The sequence below is a fragment of the Elgaria multicarinata genome, chromosome 4 (assembly GCF_023053635.1).
Source record: "Elgaria multicarinata webbii isolate HBS135686 ecotype San Diego chromosome 4, rElgMul1.1.pri, whole genome shotgun sequence".
Lineage (NCBI taxonomy): Eukaryota > Metazoa > Chordata > Lepidosauria > Squamata > Anguidae > Elgaria > Elgaria multicarinata.
The window spans coordinates 76304050-76320792 of NC_086174.1; the positions used below are offsets into that span (position 1 = coordinate 76304050).

At 39.1% G+C, this 16743-nt stretch overlaps 2 protein-coding genes across 2 annotated transcripts; one reads left to right on the forward strand and one right to left on the reverse strand.

Moving 5' to 3' along the window:
* The first annotated feature begins 3952 nt into the window (after nt 1-3952).
* Nucleotides 3953-4794, forward strand: SF3B5 (splicing factor 3b subunit 5). Its single transcript, XM_063125699.1, has one exon. It carries the CDS (start codon nt 4079-4081, stop codon nt 4337-4339), a length of 261 nt encoding a protein of 86 aa, XP_062981769.1. The 5' UTR covers nt 3953-4078; the 3' UTR covers nt 4340-4794.
* A 549-nt stretch (nt 4795-5343) lies between these two features.
* On the reverse strand, nt 5344-16184 carry ZC2HC1B (zinc finger C2HC-type containing 1B). The gene is made up of 8 exons (XM_063125438.1): nt 16100-16184; nt 14075-14139; nt 12470-12589; nt 11554-11692; nt 8562-8692; nt 7093-7198; nt 6670-6742; nt 5344-5522 (listed from the first exon to the last, which is right to left on the reverse strand). Exons 1-8 carry the CDS (start codon nt 16182-16184, stop codon nt 5498-5500), a joined length of 744 nt encoding a protein of 247 aa, XP_062981508.1. The 3' UTR covers nt 5344-5497.
* Nucleotides 16185-16743: the final 559 nt, after the last annotated feature.

Below are 16743 nucleotides of genomic sequence, written 5' to 3' on the forward strand. Positions count from 1 at the left end.
TTTAATGGGGCATACTCTCAGGTAAATGTGCATACCCTTACCTGGGAGAAGCCTCATTGAACTGAGTCAGACTTTCTGAGCAGACATGTATGGGATGTCTTAAAAATGTCTAAGTATAGACTGCATTATATTTCAAGATTCAGTAAAATTATTATTCATTTATTATTTATCATATTTATACCCCACTCCTCAGCCAAAAAAAGGCTCTCGGAGTGGCTTACAATTAGTTAGCAAAAAAGACGGTCCCTGCCCTCAGGCTCACAGTCTAATAAAGACATGGCACACAAGGAAAAGGAGGGAAGTCCAGGAGGGAAGAGGGAAAGAGAGAGAGAGAGAGAGAGAGAAAAATTAAGTGTACCGGCAACAGGGCTGATGGGACTGTCCTGCTCCCAAAGGAGGGGAGTCCAACTGGAGCAGGCCCCGACGTTTCCTCCGCCTGCTTCTGTCCCCTTGCTCTTTCTTCTTCCCCACAGGGCCAAGATGACAGTTTGCCCTGTGGGGGCGGGGGAAGAGTCCAACTGGAGCAGGCCCCGACGTTTCCTCCGCCTGCTTCTGTCCCCTTGCTCTTTCTTCTTCCCCACAGGGCCAAGATGACAGTTTGCCCTGTGGGGGCGGGGGAAGAGTCCAACTGGAGCAGGCCCCGATGTTTCCTAAAATTAATGTCCATATGAGCCCCAGGAAGTATTTTACATTGTTATTAAAGAATCTTTAACTTCAAATGTCTTCACTGTACAAAATGACAACATTATTCCTCATAATATTGTCAGTAATCCTAGATCAAGACTGCCTACTAACGCCATGGAATAGCAGATTATGCTCCAGCCGTTCCAGCTGAGCCATTTCGGTCAGTTATTTTGGTGATGGAGTGATATAAGGATATCTGTAAGTTGTAAGTAAATCTTTTATTAACTTTCTCAGAGGTCTTATCTACTGACTTACTGAAGGATTTAGCCTCGTGCAGAATAAAGATATTAGAATTCTGTCAAGATAAGAATTATATGACTCTACAGATATCAGTACATGCTGGAAAACATTCTAGTGGGGTTTGACAATGATAGGTTTTGCTGTAGAAGGAGAATATACATGAAGCACTGTTTGTATTGTATTGACTAGTCTCAATGCAGATATTGAGGTCACATTTACCTAATCTTGGTTTAACAATGATCTGTTTTCACTAAGGATAGTAGATTCAGACACTCTCACTGAAGATAGGATGCTTATAACTGCCACAATTTTGGGTATGCTAGAATTAAGAAGAACCACTGCAGACTACATTATTATTATTTCAGATCTTTACTTTCCCTTAGATTCGGAGAGGCATAACAGAACCCAGGTTATGGCCTCTGTTTAATGCAAGGAGAGATACTTGAACACTTCTTTGACAGAATAGAAATGTATTTTTGGCTGTAATCAGGTTGACGATGTGCTTTATTTATTGTCCTGACCATTGTATGCAGGTACAAAAAGAAAATGTATATCCTATATTTTTCTATGTTACTCAAATAAAATTCCGCAGGATACGGGAGTACAATTATTGGCTGACAATTATGGTAGTACTATATGGTAGTATTATTTGCTATAGCTACCAGGAAATTATGTGCTTATTTTATTAATAGTTCTTAATTGTAAGTAAATTATAAGTGAATTGTAAGTAAATTTAAGAAGTATTGTTGATATATATATATATATATATATATATATATATATATATATATATACTAGCTGTACCCTGCCACGCGTTGCTGTGGCTCAGTCTGGTTAAATTGAAAAGAAAGAAAAGACAAAGCGGATGTTTCTAATATGTTTAATTTCACAATGCTTGTGGATATACAATATTTTTAGTTGTTCCATTGTCTGTGTAGATATAGAGATTGTCTGGTTTGCCGATTCTAGAACACGCAACATATAATTGTCCATGTGAGAAGCAATCTGTGTCTAGATCTAAACCGCATAATTATAAAGATCGGCCCTGAGCTTTGTTGATGGTGATTGCAAACGCCAATCGAATTGGGAATTGCAATCTCTTAAATTGAAATGGCATATCTGTTGGAATCATAGGAATGCGAGGAATAAGGACATCTTCACCTTTGAAAGGTTCTGTCAAGATTGATCTCCGACTATAACAATTGCCAGTTCGTCTATAGTTGGAGCATTGAATCTTCGCACATGTTCTCCAGCAGGCGTTTTGTCAGCATGAATAACAATCTTGCAATTAACTCTCTGTGTGATTTTAAGGCAGCTTTAAAGACTAGCCTTTTCCGGCAGGCCTATCCAGATCAATGTAAAATCATGAATTTTTAAGATGTATTGATTCCTGTTCTAATGTTGTTCCCCGCCTCGATCCAAAGGGAGAAGCGGATAAGAAATAAATAAATATATTATTATTATTATTATTTATTAAGTGCTGTTTGTTAATCTTTGTTTTTCTCACTGAGGCTACACATTTTAAAATCTGCTTATAGTTTTTAAATCTAAAAAATTAATAAGTGGATGCGCTATTGTTTGTGATGCAGTTTCCTGTGCATTAAAATTTATATTAATTTTAATGGTTTATATTAATTATTATTATTAACAAAACTAATCATATGCATTTATTTTTAATTGCTGCCTTATGATGAATATATATTAGTGAATATATATTAGTATCAACTCTTCTTTGTCACTGAGTTAAAAGATAACTCACTGTTTCTTTGTGTGTTGACTAAATATCAATTTTGGAGACTCTCCTAAAAAAACAAGCCAAAGCCAAGGACCTGTGATGTCAGAACATGTTCAGTACTATCTGAAGTTGAATTCCCAGCTAACAAAACTGTGGAAGGCACTGATTGATTTCATTCCATGGGGTTTTGTAATTCAGCATATTATGTGTGGCCGCACCAGTAAAGGACAAACGCAACAGGCTTCATAATTGGAATAAAAGGTATTCAAGTCATTATCCTCACATTAAGTATTGTTCCTAGAAATGCCTTGTCGTCCTACTGGCGTTTCCAGCACTGATCAAGAATACGAATTACTAATAGTTACCTCTGACATCTCGTGGCCATTCAGATTAACTGCAGAGGATAAGCGGATCATTTATTTTAAAGGCAGTTTTTTTAAATGCTAGGAGTTTTAATGGTATTGATTGCAAACAGCATAAAGAAAATTTCCTTCCCTCATTAAGAAGAACTCAGTGCAGCCATCTCTTCCCGCATCCTACTCAGATAGCAGTTGTGTGACTTCAGCCCTATTACTTGCACGGATCGATTCTGGATTCGGGTGCCAGAACAGGGTATACTATTTCTAGGTAGACAGAAAAAATGCAGTGATGTCTATTAGGAGAGGACCTGGGGCTCAAACCTTCTGGGAAACCGTGTCCCCTGATCCGAAACCCCGTGTTTTCAAATGGGTGCGATGTTGCAGATACTTAGTTGGGAGAAGTGGAAGCACGCTGTGCATATTCAGAGGTGTTATTACTTCACATATCCTAAGGCTGAAGCTTGGCTATGAGGAATAGCTTGTTAGCCTGAGAAATGGATCTCTGTCCAAGAAACCGAAATGGGTTTATTTACGGCAGGCGGTAACCTCCTTTCCGCATGGAACCTCTTCATGCAAAAGGAAACAAACCAAATAAGACATAAGACACGGTTCGGTCAGCGAATGACTCTTCCTCGTATTATAATTTTCCACGTCCGTTCGGAGGACTATTACCTTTCGTTTGTCGCTCTTACAGCCTTTGTCATGGATTCCCCTGCATCCAAAGACTACACCACCCAACATCCAATTCGACTCCGCCCCTTTTTTCCTTAGTCCTTCCCCTACTCTTTCCCTTCATAATGCGCATAGTTGAAGAGGAAATGAAAGCGGTCCTCTTATTCGTTTACAAGGAAGGAATGTGATTGGCCTTGTAATGCGTCACTCTCACCGGATTATGATAACGGAGACGAATCCGGAAGAGGAAGCGTGAGTTCGCGCGGGCCCTCCTTTTCTGCTGGCTCCATTTTGCGAGGTGCTGTTAGCGGGTGGGCGTGCAGGCTGCTACCGCTTCGTCCCCTTCTCTGCCTGTCGGCTTTGCAGCGCCGCCCTTGTTGTCCTCATCATGACGGACCGTTACACGATCCACAGCCAGCTGGAGCACCTGCAGTCCAAGTACATCGGGACGGGCCACGCGGACACCACCAAGTGGGAGTGGCTGGTGAACCAGCACCGGGATTCCTATTGCTCCTACATGGGCCACTTCGACCTGCTCAACTACTTCGCCATCGCTGAAGACGAGAGCAAGGCCCGCGTCCGCTTCAACCTCATGGAGAAGATGCTGCAGCCGTGCGGGCCGCCGGCGGACAAGCCCGACGAGTCTTAGGCCTGGAGCCTCGCAGCCGCCTGACGCTTCCCGACCCACCGACTGACGCAGCACGAGGAGGAGGAGGAGAAACGGCGGCAACGGGGACCTGCCGCCAAGCCCACACCAGGAGAGCCATGAACTTCGCGGAGCCCCGCCGTCCGCGGCCCAAGCCCGCCTTCTCTGGGACAGACAGACCTTCTCCGCGCTTGCTTGGCGTTTCGGCCGACTTAAGCTCGGCTCTCTCGCTCCTTCACAGCAGGGAGGGCAGTTTGTGACTTCGCGGTGAGCGGTGGAAAGCCGCGGCCGCGAGACTGAGGGGCCCACGGCGGATATGTTGCTCTTCGGACTCGGGGCAGGCTGCGTGCAGGTGGTTGGATTTTAAGGACTTGTGACGGCGATGTGCCCCTCACCCTAATCTTTTCTAGCGTTTTGGCAACTTTCTATAATAAATGTCACGCTGCGGTGTTTTATAATCCGTGTGTGAATGGTTAATTCAACTACTGCCATAATATTGAAAGCAGCTGTGAAATTGGTCTCATAGTGGTAGTAGGCACATACAGAAGCATCAACGTTTTTTGCTTTAGTTGGGGATTACCACTGTAGACAGGGTTTTTCCTCTTCCTATCAAAATAAGGAGCGCTTGCATAGCCACTTCTATCATCTGCATGTGTTCGCTTCATTGCAAGGGATTACTTCAGTCATCCCGATTTTTTTCTTACTTTTGAACAGGTGGGCAACTGCCAAAGTTCATGGCAGAGCCCCTCTTAAAAAAATCAAAACAAATTAAATTTGAACCTTTTATTGCTTCATAGTGCTAAAAGCACCCTTCTCCAAAAAACCCAAAACCATTTATTTTGTGACATGCAGACTACAGGCTGCATGTTGCTCCACCCCTTTTTTTAGAAGTGGCAAAACGAAACATTTACATGCATAGTGAACAGTAAGATAGCTCCAGGTACAGTGTCTGATATACTCTAAGCTGTTCAAGATTTCTGTTTGGAAACACTGAATCTGTTCACAGGAATACAATCCTTGTTTTATTCCATAGTTTAATTCATCATACAAGACTTGAGACCTGGGATGCTGAATGCATTGGGCGAACTAGTTTGCTGATCTTCAGTTGTAATGCTGTAAATGTAAAGGCTGCTTATCAAAGGCCTGTGGGACATACTCCCCTTATCTTCTGCCCTGTGCTGGAACCCTAAAAGCAGTAAACCATTAATTTAGGTAGGCAGTGAAATAAAATAGATAATCTACATTATGGTTTTGTCCGTAATCTTAAACATGCTTACGAGGAATTAAGCCGCTGAGCTCAATAGGGCTTATTGAATAAATCTTATTCCCTTCTAAATGTGTTTAGGATTGCACCGTGTGTAGACTACAAACGATTTTGACTGATTTTTCCTAGTCCTAACTGGCTTCAAATATTAGTATGCACATGAATGGGAATCATAAATTTTAAGGTACACGACTACACTATTGCGAATCAGCAAAGTTTTATGCCTTGCAAAATTAATATATCAAAATCTTTCTATAGATACCCTTTGGTAGCAATATGTCAGGTACGAGTACAGATATAGTAACTTGAAATGGGTTAAGAAATGATATGGAGCCTTCATACAGTTACACAAATATGAGTCCCATTGAACTCTAGTAGTTGCTTCCAGGGACATTGGATGACACACTATGAGGGTATAAAAGGAGTTGGCTTAATACTAGAAGATAATTGGCACAAGATGAGTTTATGCAGGATTTGAGGTGTGTGAAACTGGAGAATTTGAACGTGCTTTTAATGGGAATGGGCTTCAGTGTTCAACTGTTAAGACTATTTCAAGCTACAGAAGGAGGTTATATTGATACGATTCAATTGACACTGAAGACTAAAAAGCTCACAGGAAAACACTGTAGGATAAATTTTACATCATTGGACATCACTGAAGCCTTTGATACAGATGCTAGTATTGCAGTTTTGTCTACTGGAACTGATTTGGAGGCTAAGTTTTGGAGAAACCAGAGTTTCTCATAAAATAGTACAGATTGCATAAAAGCAATGTTAATGTTATTTTACTATAGTCCATTTCTACCTACAAAGTTCTTAGCAATTGTTATTTTCCCCTAACGTGTCTCAGATAGGGGCAGAGTAAACTTCAAACCAAGGGTTTTAGCTACCGTGTTATTGCCTTAGATAACCAGAACAGCAAGATAATATGCTTATCTAGATTATTAGTAAATGGCTCTTGAATGAATAGATATTCTACTTTATGGCTATAATCCAGCACAGCAGTTAAGTGTCCTTAAACCATTCAAATCAATGTGCTTAAAAGTCTAAACAATTAAATATTCCTTACCCAGAATCCTTTCCAGAAGGAATAGCAGGTGATTTTTTCTGTGCTGTTCCAAAAGAGGTTTCAATAGCATGTCCTTAAAAACAATAATACTTCTGTAAAGACCTCTGCAAAAGTACATTCTGGACATGATCCAGCAAAAGACAAGCACTTGAAGAGTGTATTGATTTTGGTGACAGATCAAGGCATCCATGTCATTGTCTTTCATTAAATTCAATATGATTTGAAAGTGCTTGACTGTAGTTTGATTATTCCCAATCCCAAATTAATTTTTCTGAGCTTTGTTTAGTTTAAATTATCAATCATCCTGTTTCCATGTGCTATTCAAATATTATTAAAGCTTGGAAGCTATAGTTTAGGTGGGATGAATTTCTTCTGTATCCCTATGTATTTTTGAACATTAATGCAACATGTTTTGCCCCTTACCTGTTACAGGTTGGATTGGATTGGAGGCTTCTTGTGACTTGTTCTGAAGCAGTGCTCCAACAGCACTTGTCAAGGTTGGTTCTTTTTTAGGAGTTGCTTGTTTGCCCTGGAGAGTAGAATCATAGAATAGCAGAGTTGGAAGGGGCCTACAAGGCCATCGAGTCCAACCCCCTGCTCAATGCAGGAATCCACCCTAAAGCATCCCTGACAGATGGTTGTCCAGCTTATGCAGTAGAGACACAGAGAGATCTTTAGCATAGGTTTGTGATGTAGTATAGCTCATCTATCACACTTGTATCCCAAGAGCTCAGGGATGTGTACGTGATTTTTCCCATTTTATCACATCAATAACCCTATGTAGTCAGACTGAGAATGTCTGGCCACCTCTATCCCCACCTTTCTGACTAAGGGGGAATTCAGACCCAGATTATTTCCCTGGTACAATACTATCCACTGCACCACACTGGTTTTTAACTAATTGGGGCTTTTTTTAGCTAGATTTTCCTGAAACCTTCCTCATAATTTCACTTAGTCATGTGAACTCTTTAAAGTCCTTTAAATATCCTAGCTACAACCTACCCACCTGTCCCTAACTCCTTCTGGTGAATTTTGGGATGTGCAAGAAGTCATCCTTCTCCAACCTGGTGCCCTTTATTGGCAAGCTGGTTGGTGTAGATGGGAATTGTAGTAATGTCTCTGGGCATTAAGTTGAGGGAGGTTGCCCTAAGGCTATATGGTGCAACTTCACATTATCCTAAAAACAAAATCAAAAGAAGAGAGACATCAAACCCTGTTGAGCATCATCTGAACTTCCCTTTCAGGCTGAATCTTAACCATGTCCTGGGAAAAAATATCTCTCCCCATTTCTGGCATTTGTAAAAGTGAAAAATGTCTGTCTTCTGAAAAAGCTGTGCTAACAATAAAGCTGATACTCTTTTCAGGATTCCCCACTGTGCAATTCAGTCCTTTTCATTCCCATTATGGGCTTGGCTTCTAGAATATTTATTACATTTGGTCAATGGCAGACCTGTCCTTGCCTTCTTGAAATATTTTATTTGAGTTGTGTGCACATTCTACTTTGACTAGTTTATTCAGTATCAACATCATTCTTTTCTATAGCTTAGAAAAGGTGACCTGTGGGAACAGTTTGCATTTTACAGTCTTCGCTTGAGTTTAAAATTCTAGACAAAAGCAGGCTTTTATGATTGATAAAACAATTCAGGGAGTGAAGGAGTAGCAGAAATTATTATTGGAAAAGAATGGGTTTATTTCAAACATGTATTCGCTGGCCAAAAGCAATATCTACTTTTTGAACTAGATATAGTTAGAAATGTAGAAGCAAAATAATTAAGTGGATTGGGCAGTGTGCCTCCGATTTTTTTATATATATTATTCCCTCAACTGCCCTGGAAGAAAGATGAGATAAAAATGTAACCAATAAATATCTTGAATATAATTGTATTACTTACAGGAGACGCCTTGGCTCCTTTCTGGCCTGGAGCAAATGCCTTCCTGGCAGCTTGTTCTTTGCAGAAATTGATGTGCCTTTCTGCTGCAGTCTCGTTAAACCTTCTCATGCAGTAAGGGCACTGAATATAATCTGCATATAGCAAAGGAACGGTGGTTATTAAAGTAATGCAACTACTTGTTAAGTATGATATAGAGAGCTGTTTCAAATGGCAACCTTTCAAATTGTTAGGCTGCTGTAGTTATGTGAGGACCAGGATCCAGAGGGTTTTTTGGGCATCTGATATTTTCCAGAGTTTTTTGTTCAGATGCTGCCCCTCTTTTCCAAACTGCTATTTGAACTCTCATGAGATAAGAAAGCAGCTTTGGGGTTAAAAGGGAAGCCAGGGGTTAAATACAGTGTCTGTCCTAGCAGCCATTTGCGTTTAGAGGCAAAGGCATTTTAATCCCTCAAACTACTTTTTTTTCCAATTTAGGAGTTCAAAGAGCAGGGTGAGGGATTGAGTTACTATGTTCAACTCACATTCATTTTGGATAACAGAGTAGGGGCAGATGAAAAAATAAAATACTGATGTCAGGATAAGTAAAACAAACTTGTATAAATGTGCTAAATTTTCACTGAATTACCTTGACCTGAAAATTATTTTTCCAGCTTTGTTATATCACAACACAAAATGTTTCTATTATAACTAGTAGTCAGGAAACCTTCACTTTCAGCTGCAAAGTGGAATTTCTCATACCTGTGTAGATTAGGGTTGTCATCTGGTCAGTTTCATTTATATTTATTTGCAAAATAAACACTCTGAGTTATAAAAAAAAGTTCATAAAATACATAACGCAGTATAAACTGCCCAAACTACTAAAATGAATTTCATACAGTAAATTAAGAGCAGGATAAACAATTCAGTATAAATACAGGGAGACGGAAGTAACCACACTATAATCTCTGTGAAATAAGAAGGCCTTAATAGCTTGCCAGAAGCTTAGCAGGGGTAGCCAACCAAATCTCTCTAGACAGGGAGTTCCACAAGCTGTGTGCTGGAGTGGAAAAAGAAATGTCTCACATCCAAATCATTCTTTTGAAAATGGTGGGTTGCATAGCAGTACCTCCTGTGGTTATTTTCTTTACCTCTCTTTTAATGAGGCTTATATAAAGCTTTTCCTCAAGTTGGAAAAGAATCCTGTGTTGTATTCCAGTTAACCTATTTCCTTGATAAATGTGGATTCCAAGATAATGACAGCTATGCTGAAATGCAGGCTTTGACTACACTATTATTCATCCAGCTCAGGCTTAGTTTACATGATGCTTCCATGGTTCTGATAAGATTAGACTTTCAGCTGCTGCCTCTTTAGCTAAATACAGATTTCCTCAGTTTTGTATTTTCGATAAGTATGTTATATACAGCCTCTCAATCACGAGAAATAAGTAACAGTGTATTGTCGCTCTTAATTACGTTCTTAATTAACACATCATGGTATGTGTTATCCCCTTTTCTTTTTAATTTGGTTTTTTAAGTGTTTTTGCTTGTGTTTTTAGAAATTATGAAAATATTAACGTTATATTAGGTAAGATTGAGTGTGAGATGGTTTTGCATGCAGATGACACTATGTCTTGTTGATAAGCAAGAAGTTTCTATTACTAATCTTTTTTTAATATAAGAGTTTGGTATTTTATTTAGTTATTCTATAAACTGGAGTAAACCAGATTTTATGCCATTGGACTAATAGCACAGCTGACCTGTTTAGGACTTGGGGTTTTAGGTGGTCTCCAGATTATTTTGTTTATCTTGGTATAATAGTCCCTAGGAAGTTCTCAGTTAGTTAATTTAAATTCACCATTTTTGATACAAATGAAGTATGATTTAGACAAATAGTCTAAGGATTCAAAATAATGACTTCGATTTTTATAAAATCAATTAGAACAATTCAAACATACACTTTTTTGAAGATGACAAAGTTTCTAATTTATTTGGCGATCTGGTTTATTATCAGTGTTTAATGCCGCAATATGAAAGTGTTGCATGTGGATCCTTTTACTCATGAAAAGTTTACAGTGTGCAAGAAATATTTCTTGGCAAATATTTCTTGGCAAATTGGGCCTCACATAATATTGCCACTTTGAATCAACTTATTTCTTCTGATGCCACTTTTAAAGACTTTGGTGTATTAAAAGCTTAGTTTGATCTAACAGTGCTGATTGGCAGTTTATTCAACTTAAACATTAGTTCTCTCAGTTTTTTTGGTTCAGATGCAAATGTGGCTTCTGAAATTCCATCTTTGTTCCTGGATTTGGATCTTTCAATGAACATACCTAAACCTGTACCCTATTTTTTCATAAGAAACTTAAAAGATGCAGATGCCTCCACAATCCAGCCCTGAGAGTAGGGGCCTGCATGCCCATATGCAATACACACAGAGACCTCACTCAACTCATCCTATAGGTTTTACAATGAACATTCTCCCCTCATCCTACACCACCAATTTTTCCTCCTCTATTTTTATTTTATTTCATTGTGAGAATACATATCCATACACCATGATTGTTGCAGAATAATTTATATATTAGTGGCATTACTCTAGTTTCCTTTTTTCTCCTCTGGCCATATATATCTAAGCCCAAAATACTTGAGCACCTTAAACAGGAAAGAGTTTTACTCTTGAGTCACACTCTTACCCTTCATGGAAATAAAATAAAATAAACTTATCTTTATCAGGAGAAACTAGCTGAGTTTGAATCCTGGAAGATAGAGACTGAAGCAGTAGTGGTGGTTGTTAAAATAGCATTTTAATAGGTTATGTCTTTATATCTTCTTTGCTTCTGCAATAGTCCTAGTGATCCTGTATCACTGTTTCCCATTTTGCAGATGCATATATGAGGTTTAAATTTATAAGGCTACCCACTGAAACCGTGGAATGATTTTTCCCAATTAGAAGTCCAGCACTATCGACTTACTCTTGTTTTAGCTAGTAAACTTGTTTTAGCAAGTAAATCACCTGGATTAATGGATGGAGGTGGGGGTGGAGGCAGGGGACGGCCTTCCTTCATGGCTATAGTGGCAAGTTTGGCTGCTCTGATTGCAGTAATGAAATTCTCATGCTGCTGTCTCCAGTTAGATTTTTTCTCTGGTTGGTTCTGAAAAGGGTACATTTCAATCCACACAAAATCTATCATTTCTATCAATTAGAAGATAATTTTTTAAAAAAATTCAAGCAATGTTTGATGCATGAATAATAAAACAATTATTAATAAAAGCATTAAACTTATAATATCTAATGTAGGAAATACATTGTCCAGGTTTACTTGTACCAGGAGCTCCAAAGGAGAGATGCTGTTGCTGCCACCACAAATCAGATTAGTGAGAAGGTGGGAGGGATGGAGGCTTGAGTGTTGGGTAGATGGATCTAAGTGGGCAGGACGTTTGGAAGAAGAATGGGGTGTGGCAGATTGGGGTGGATAAGGGCAAAGAGTTGACTTCTTTAAATCCAGGATGAAGAATAGTGATGGAGTTGTAATTTCACCTCTTATTTGAAGTGAACCTTATGAGCTCTTAAAATTTGTTTGTATATGTGAGCCAGGGAATACCAGTTTGGGCTGGTTAATATGGGCCTAAAAGGGACAAACCCCAAAGCTAATCCTTTGAATAGTACTTTTCCAGAATGGTTGCAGAGATTCCAGAAAGTAGGGAAGAAAGATCACACACAATCTCCTATCAGACAGTGCAGGGAAGCAGAATTCCAGGAGATTCTCTATGCTATGGGATCTTTCAACTCTCTATATTTACATGTCTCCTTCCTTCTCCACAAGCATTGGTACAGTGCATGCCTGATCATGCAAACTTAGGGAACTTGGATATTTGTTAGAACCTACTTTCTAAAATCTTTTAAAGTCATGTGCATATTTTAAAAATACCTTTTGGGGTGGCTTCTTCTTTACAGTTGGAATTTCAGTTCCCTCCAGTCGCTGTTTCAAGGAATTGAATGGCTTGCGCTTTTTGTTGAAGATTTTTTTGCATATTGGCACATGTCTTGTCTAAGACATAAAAAAGAGCAAGGAAATATACCAATGACTTATGCACTAGTGTTGCTACACATTATGTTATACTGAGCCTGGAAATCCAAAAAGGAAGTAATGATGATGATCCTGACCTGCTTGCAATATTACCATGCATAAACTCAATTTTGGGAGCCAGCAAAGCAGCAGTTAGTGGCCTCATTCAGACAACATGCTAAACCATGCTGCTTAATTCTGTTAACCATTTTGTGGTTAAGCAGCATGGTTTAGCATGTCTGAACGGGGCCAGTGTCCATTAACTGTGTGCATGCGGGCAGGTGAGGTGGGTGTTTTCCTGTGTCTGGATTCTATTACCAACATGGAGCAAATTTGTGTCATCCTGTCAAATCTGCCTCATCCTCCTGGGATTTTCAAGTTAAGTATTAATAGGGGCAGGGTTCCTACTAGAGATGTGGTTACTCAGCATGAAATCATTCATGACTTTCCCAGCTTTAATTGGCCCAGGGCCTTGGAGGTTTGTGTATATGATCTTGTTATGAAACTGAGATGTTTTAGAATATTAGAAGGCAGAGGCACCAGTATCTCTTTTGTTCTCTGTCATCATGCACCTGATGCATTTGTAAGGGCCACGTGACTTGGCAAAACTCTCCAACTGAAGAATGACATAGAAGCTATGTAGCATTATGTTTATTCTGGCTGTACATTTGGCCATAACAATTTGGTGGTGGCATCTGCTGAGAAGTAATGCTTCCTAATGTTAAATTGATAAACGGGCTTGGATAGAGAGGCTTACTCTTGTGCAAATCCACAAAGGAGTTTAGAAGGGAAGTGAGAACTTAGCAGAAGGTAACATTGTTAGCTAATTTCCTGGATACATAAATTGGCCCAAACTGCCTAGAGCCAGGGGGACTGAAAAATGCATGGCCACAGTCACACTGAGTGAAGAAGGAAGTATATGGCTGCAGTAATGCAGCATCTGATTGCCATCACATAGGAGCTCCTTAATGCTTGTGATTATGAAAAACATGCATCAGGCAGTTTCTAGAAGCCAACACTAACATTAGAGCCACATGGGATCAGACTCAAGTAGGACATCCCTTCCAATCTTGTTCCTCAGCAACTGGTATACAAAAGCATGCTGCCTCTGATACTGGAGCTACTATATAGTCACCATGACTAGTAGCTGTTGACAGCCTTCAAGCCCTTTCCTCTTGCTAATTCTACTTAAGTACTTGATGAAGACTGCAGCCTTCTATGAAAGCTTCTGTTTTAAATTAAGCAAAACTGAAACAGTACTAGGATTGCCACCAGGTTCCTTTACTCTTTCAATGACTGAGGTTGCGATCCTATAACAAACTACATAAAAGTAAGCCCACTGAACTGAACGGTACTAAATTCTGAGCAGACATGCATAGGGTTGCTCTGTTATATAGTGAATCAATTCTCTTAAAATTCGCTTATGCCTAATGTGCCAGCATTTCATACATAACAGTCTTATTTTACCAGTGCTTCCTGTGCAAAATGTCTTCCACAGGTCTCACAAGGAAGCAAATCCTGGTTGCCAGTACCTGTGAGAAATTAAGAATACCAATTATTATCCAGGTTTTATGAACATCCAAGAAATGTACACAATATTTATTTTTTATTTATTTACTTATTTATTACATTTTTATACCGCCCAATAGCCGAAGCTCTCTGGGCAGTTCTCATTTTGAGGGCAAATACAATTTATACAGCTCTCCCTGTAAATCTGCTCTTTTCATTTAAGAATTCATCAAATTAATAGGCAGGGGAGGTGAATTCCAGAGATATAGTAAAGCAGCATCCAAAACTTATTTTTCTTTTGTAAAGATGTGTAGGATTGAACAGTCAACTTCATCTCTTGTTAGGTCATCTGTCTTCAAACTAGTAATGGAAGATGATTCTGCTATCTCAACTAGTGGCTTCCTCTTCTAACTTTGGCTCATTTGCTTCTAAAGTGTTCCTTTATGCTACTTATGTCCAGGGTATGTGGGCACAGTTCTAATGAAAATCCTGGTTAAGTCTACATAAGACTGACAGGACAAATTCCATCCTTGCATCATCTTTCATAGGCTATTTCAGGAATACACTTTTAGAAGTGAAGCAGATTATTTTGAACACAGCTACCTAGAAATGTTGTATTGCTGAAAGAAATTTAAATGTTTGTTTTTACTGGTGCTTTTAGAGAGAATAAAATAGATTCTGCTCATGACATTGTTCCAATAAGGCACATGATTCTACATTTCAAATAAAATAGATTTCAATTTCTTATACTACAACTTAAAATAGTCATTCTGTAATGACATCATACTACAAATATGAAGTAACAAAATGTAGTCCTGCTAACTATTTAAAAAATAGGATAATCTATGTAATTTTGGCTATCTTATCAGAACACCTGTAGCTATAGGAGCTGTTGGATACAGTGTAGCATTTGTAATTGGAAGATTTATTTTTCAAGTACTAGAATACCTTGTGGTCTTACAATAAATAAATAAAATTAAGGCAAATACATATTCTGGTGCCTGAAAATTAGGTCTGACAGACTAAGGAAGCCATCTTATGTCCGTCCGTCCCCCGCAGGATTGTGGATTCCAGGGATGGAAATCACACTCCCTGCCCCTGAAGCCAGCACAGAGAAGGGAAAAGGGGGAGGGGAGGGGAGGAAACGGCGGTGGTGGCAGCAACCAAACTTTTCCCCTGATGGCCCAGCCTCCTTCCCTCTGAAGCACTACTGCCTACCTAACACAAATTCAGGATGGCTAGAGAGTAGAGGTGAAGATTGCCTCCACAATCCAGCTGCCCTGTATTGGATACTCTTTAGCCTCTGATTGTACCTTTAATCTGCAAGAGATTCATAAAGCTAGTGCTAACAGATTGAAGCAATAAAACAAACCGGAGTCCAGGTATCCAAGTAAAGTAGTAATATGGAATTAGTTTATACAAATATAATATCTTTGAAATAAATAGAAAAACAGAAGCATTGAACAGGTTGTGCGTATGTGTATATATTAGTTCAATTTAATACACAGAACACAGTCTGTGCCTCAGTTCTGTCTAATACGAGAATATTGTTCATAGTCTATTAATATGGAGTGTTATAAACACTTAGTATTTATATAGTGTTATTCCTAAAATACTTTAAAATTATTAAAGGGAGAAAGTCTTGAGTAATTTCATAGCATTTGTAAGGTAGTTCTAGTGCAATCACAGTAGATATAAAATAAAACATAATGCTTGGAAGAATTTAAAATAAGGGCCAACCTAGTACTTACACGGATATAGTCCAGTTGATGGATTGTGGTCATATGATCCAACTGACAATACAGGGATGGTGCAAGATTTCCCCCCCAATAGCCTAACTAGGAGAAAATGTAGGCCAGTATACATTTCTGCTCTCCTCTTCAGCGTTACTTACATCTGTTGTTCTATCCATTGACGTGTGAGTAGACTGCTGCTTGCAAGGCTTCCCCTTCCCCTTCCCACCCTACAGATCTGCTCTGTTACGTTCCCCAACCTTCTGGTGAGGGAGGATCCGTTTCACCAGTAATGTCCGTTCTGCTGGCAGCTGGATACAATCCACTATTAACATGATTACTTTCAAATCAAAGTTTGCAACAATGTTTAAAGCAGTTTGCAAACTCTGCTTTAAACCAATAATGGTTAGAGAAAACAAACATCAGTATATCAGTGCATCATGGCTAGCTCTGAAAATGTGAAATGTGTGTGCTTTTCTTCTCTTGTACAGGATGCTCTGCCTCTTAACAGTGGTTAGATCAGGAACATGACAGCTACACTAGGTCATACTATTAAAATTCTTAGATCTATTGGGATCAGTGAACTGAAGCATACTTAGCTATATTGACTGGTGCCCCGACTCCTTAAATTCAAGATTTCTCCTACTAACCATAGTCACAATTTAGTCATAATCACAAGAGTAGGAAAAACTTACAGCAAATGCATTAATTACAACAGAAAATGAAGGGATAACCCAAAATGTATCAAGATAGAGTTATCCACATCAGTTATGTGCAACTCCATCAACACAGACTAGGCAAGGTCAGAAATTATTCTCTTCCCACGATGTTTCCCTTCTTTTCAAGATAGATCTAATTCATAGACTCTTATCCAGTTAGGGGGAAACGATGCTC

Excerpts from the sequence above, each read along its gene's own strand:
- SF3B5 (XM_063125699.1), top strand. The coding sequence starts at position 4,079 with ATGACGGACCGTTACACGATCCACAGCCAGCTGGAGCACCTGCAGTCC.
- ZC2HC1B (XM_063125438.1), bottom strand. The coding sequence starts at position 16,184 with ATGTTAATAGTGGATTGTATCCAGCTGCCAGCAGAACGGACATTACTG. Across the intron at positions 12,590-14,074 it reads ATTTTGCACAGGAAGCACTG|ACAAGACATGTGCCAATATG; the intron begins GTAAAATAAGAC and ends TTTATGTCTTAG. Across the intron at positions 6,743-7,092 it reads TCCAATCCAACCTGTAACAG|GACATGCTATTGAAACCTCT; the intron begins GTAAGGGGCAAA and ends ATTGTTTTTAAG.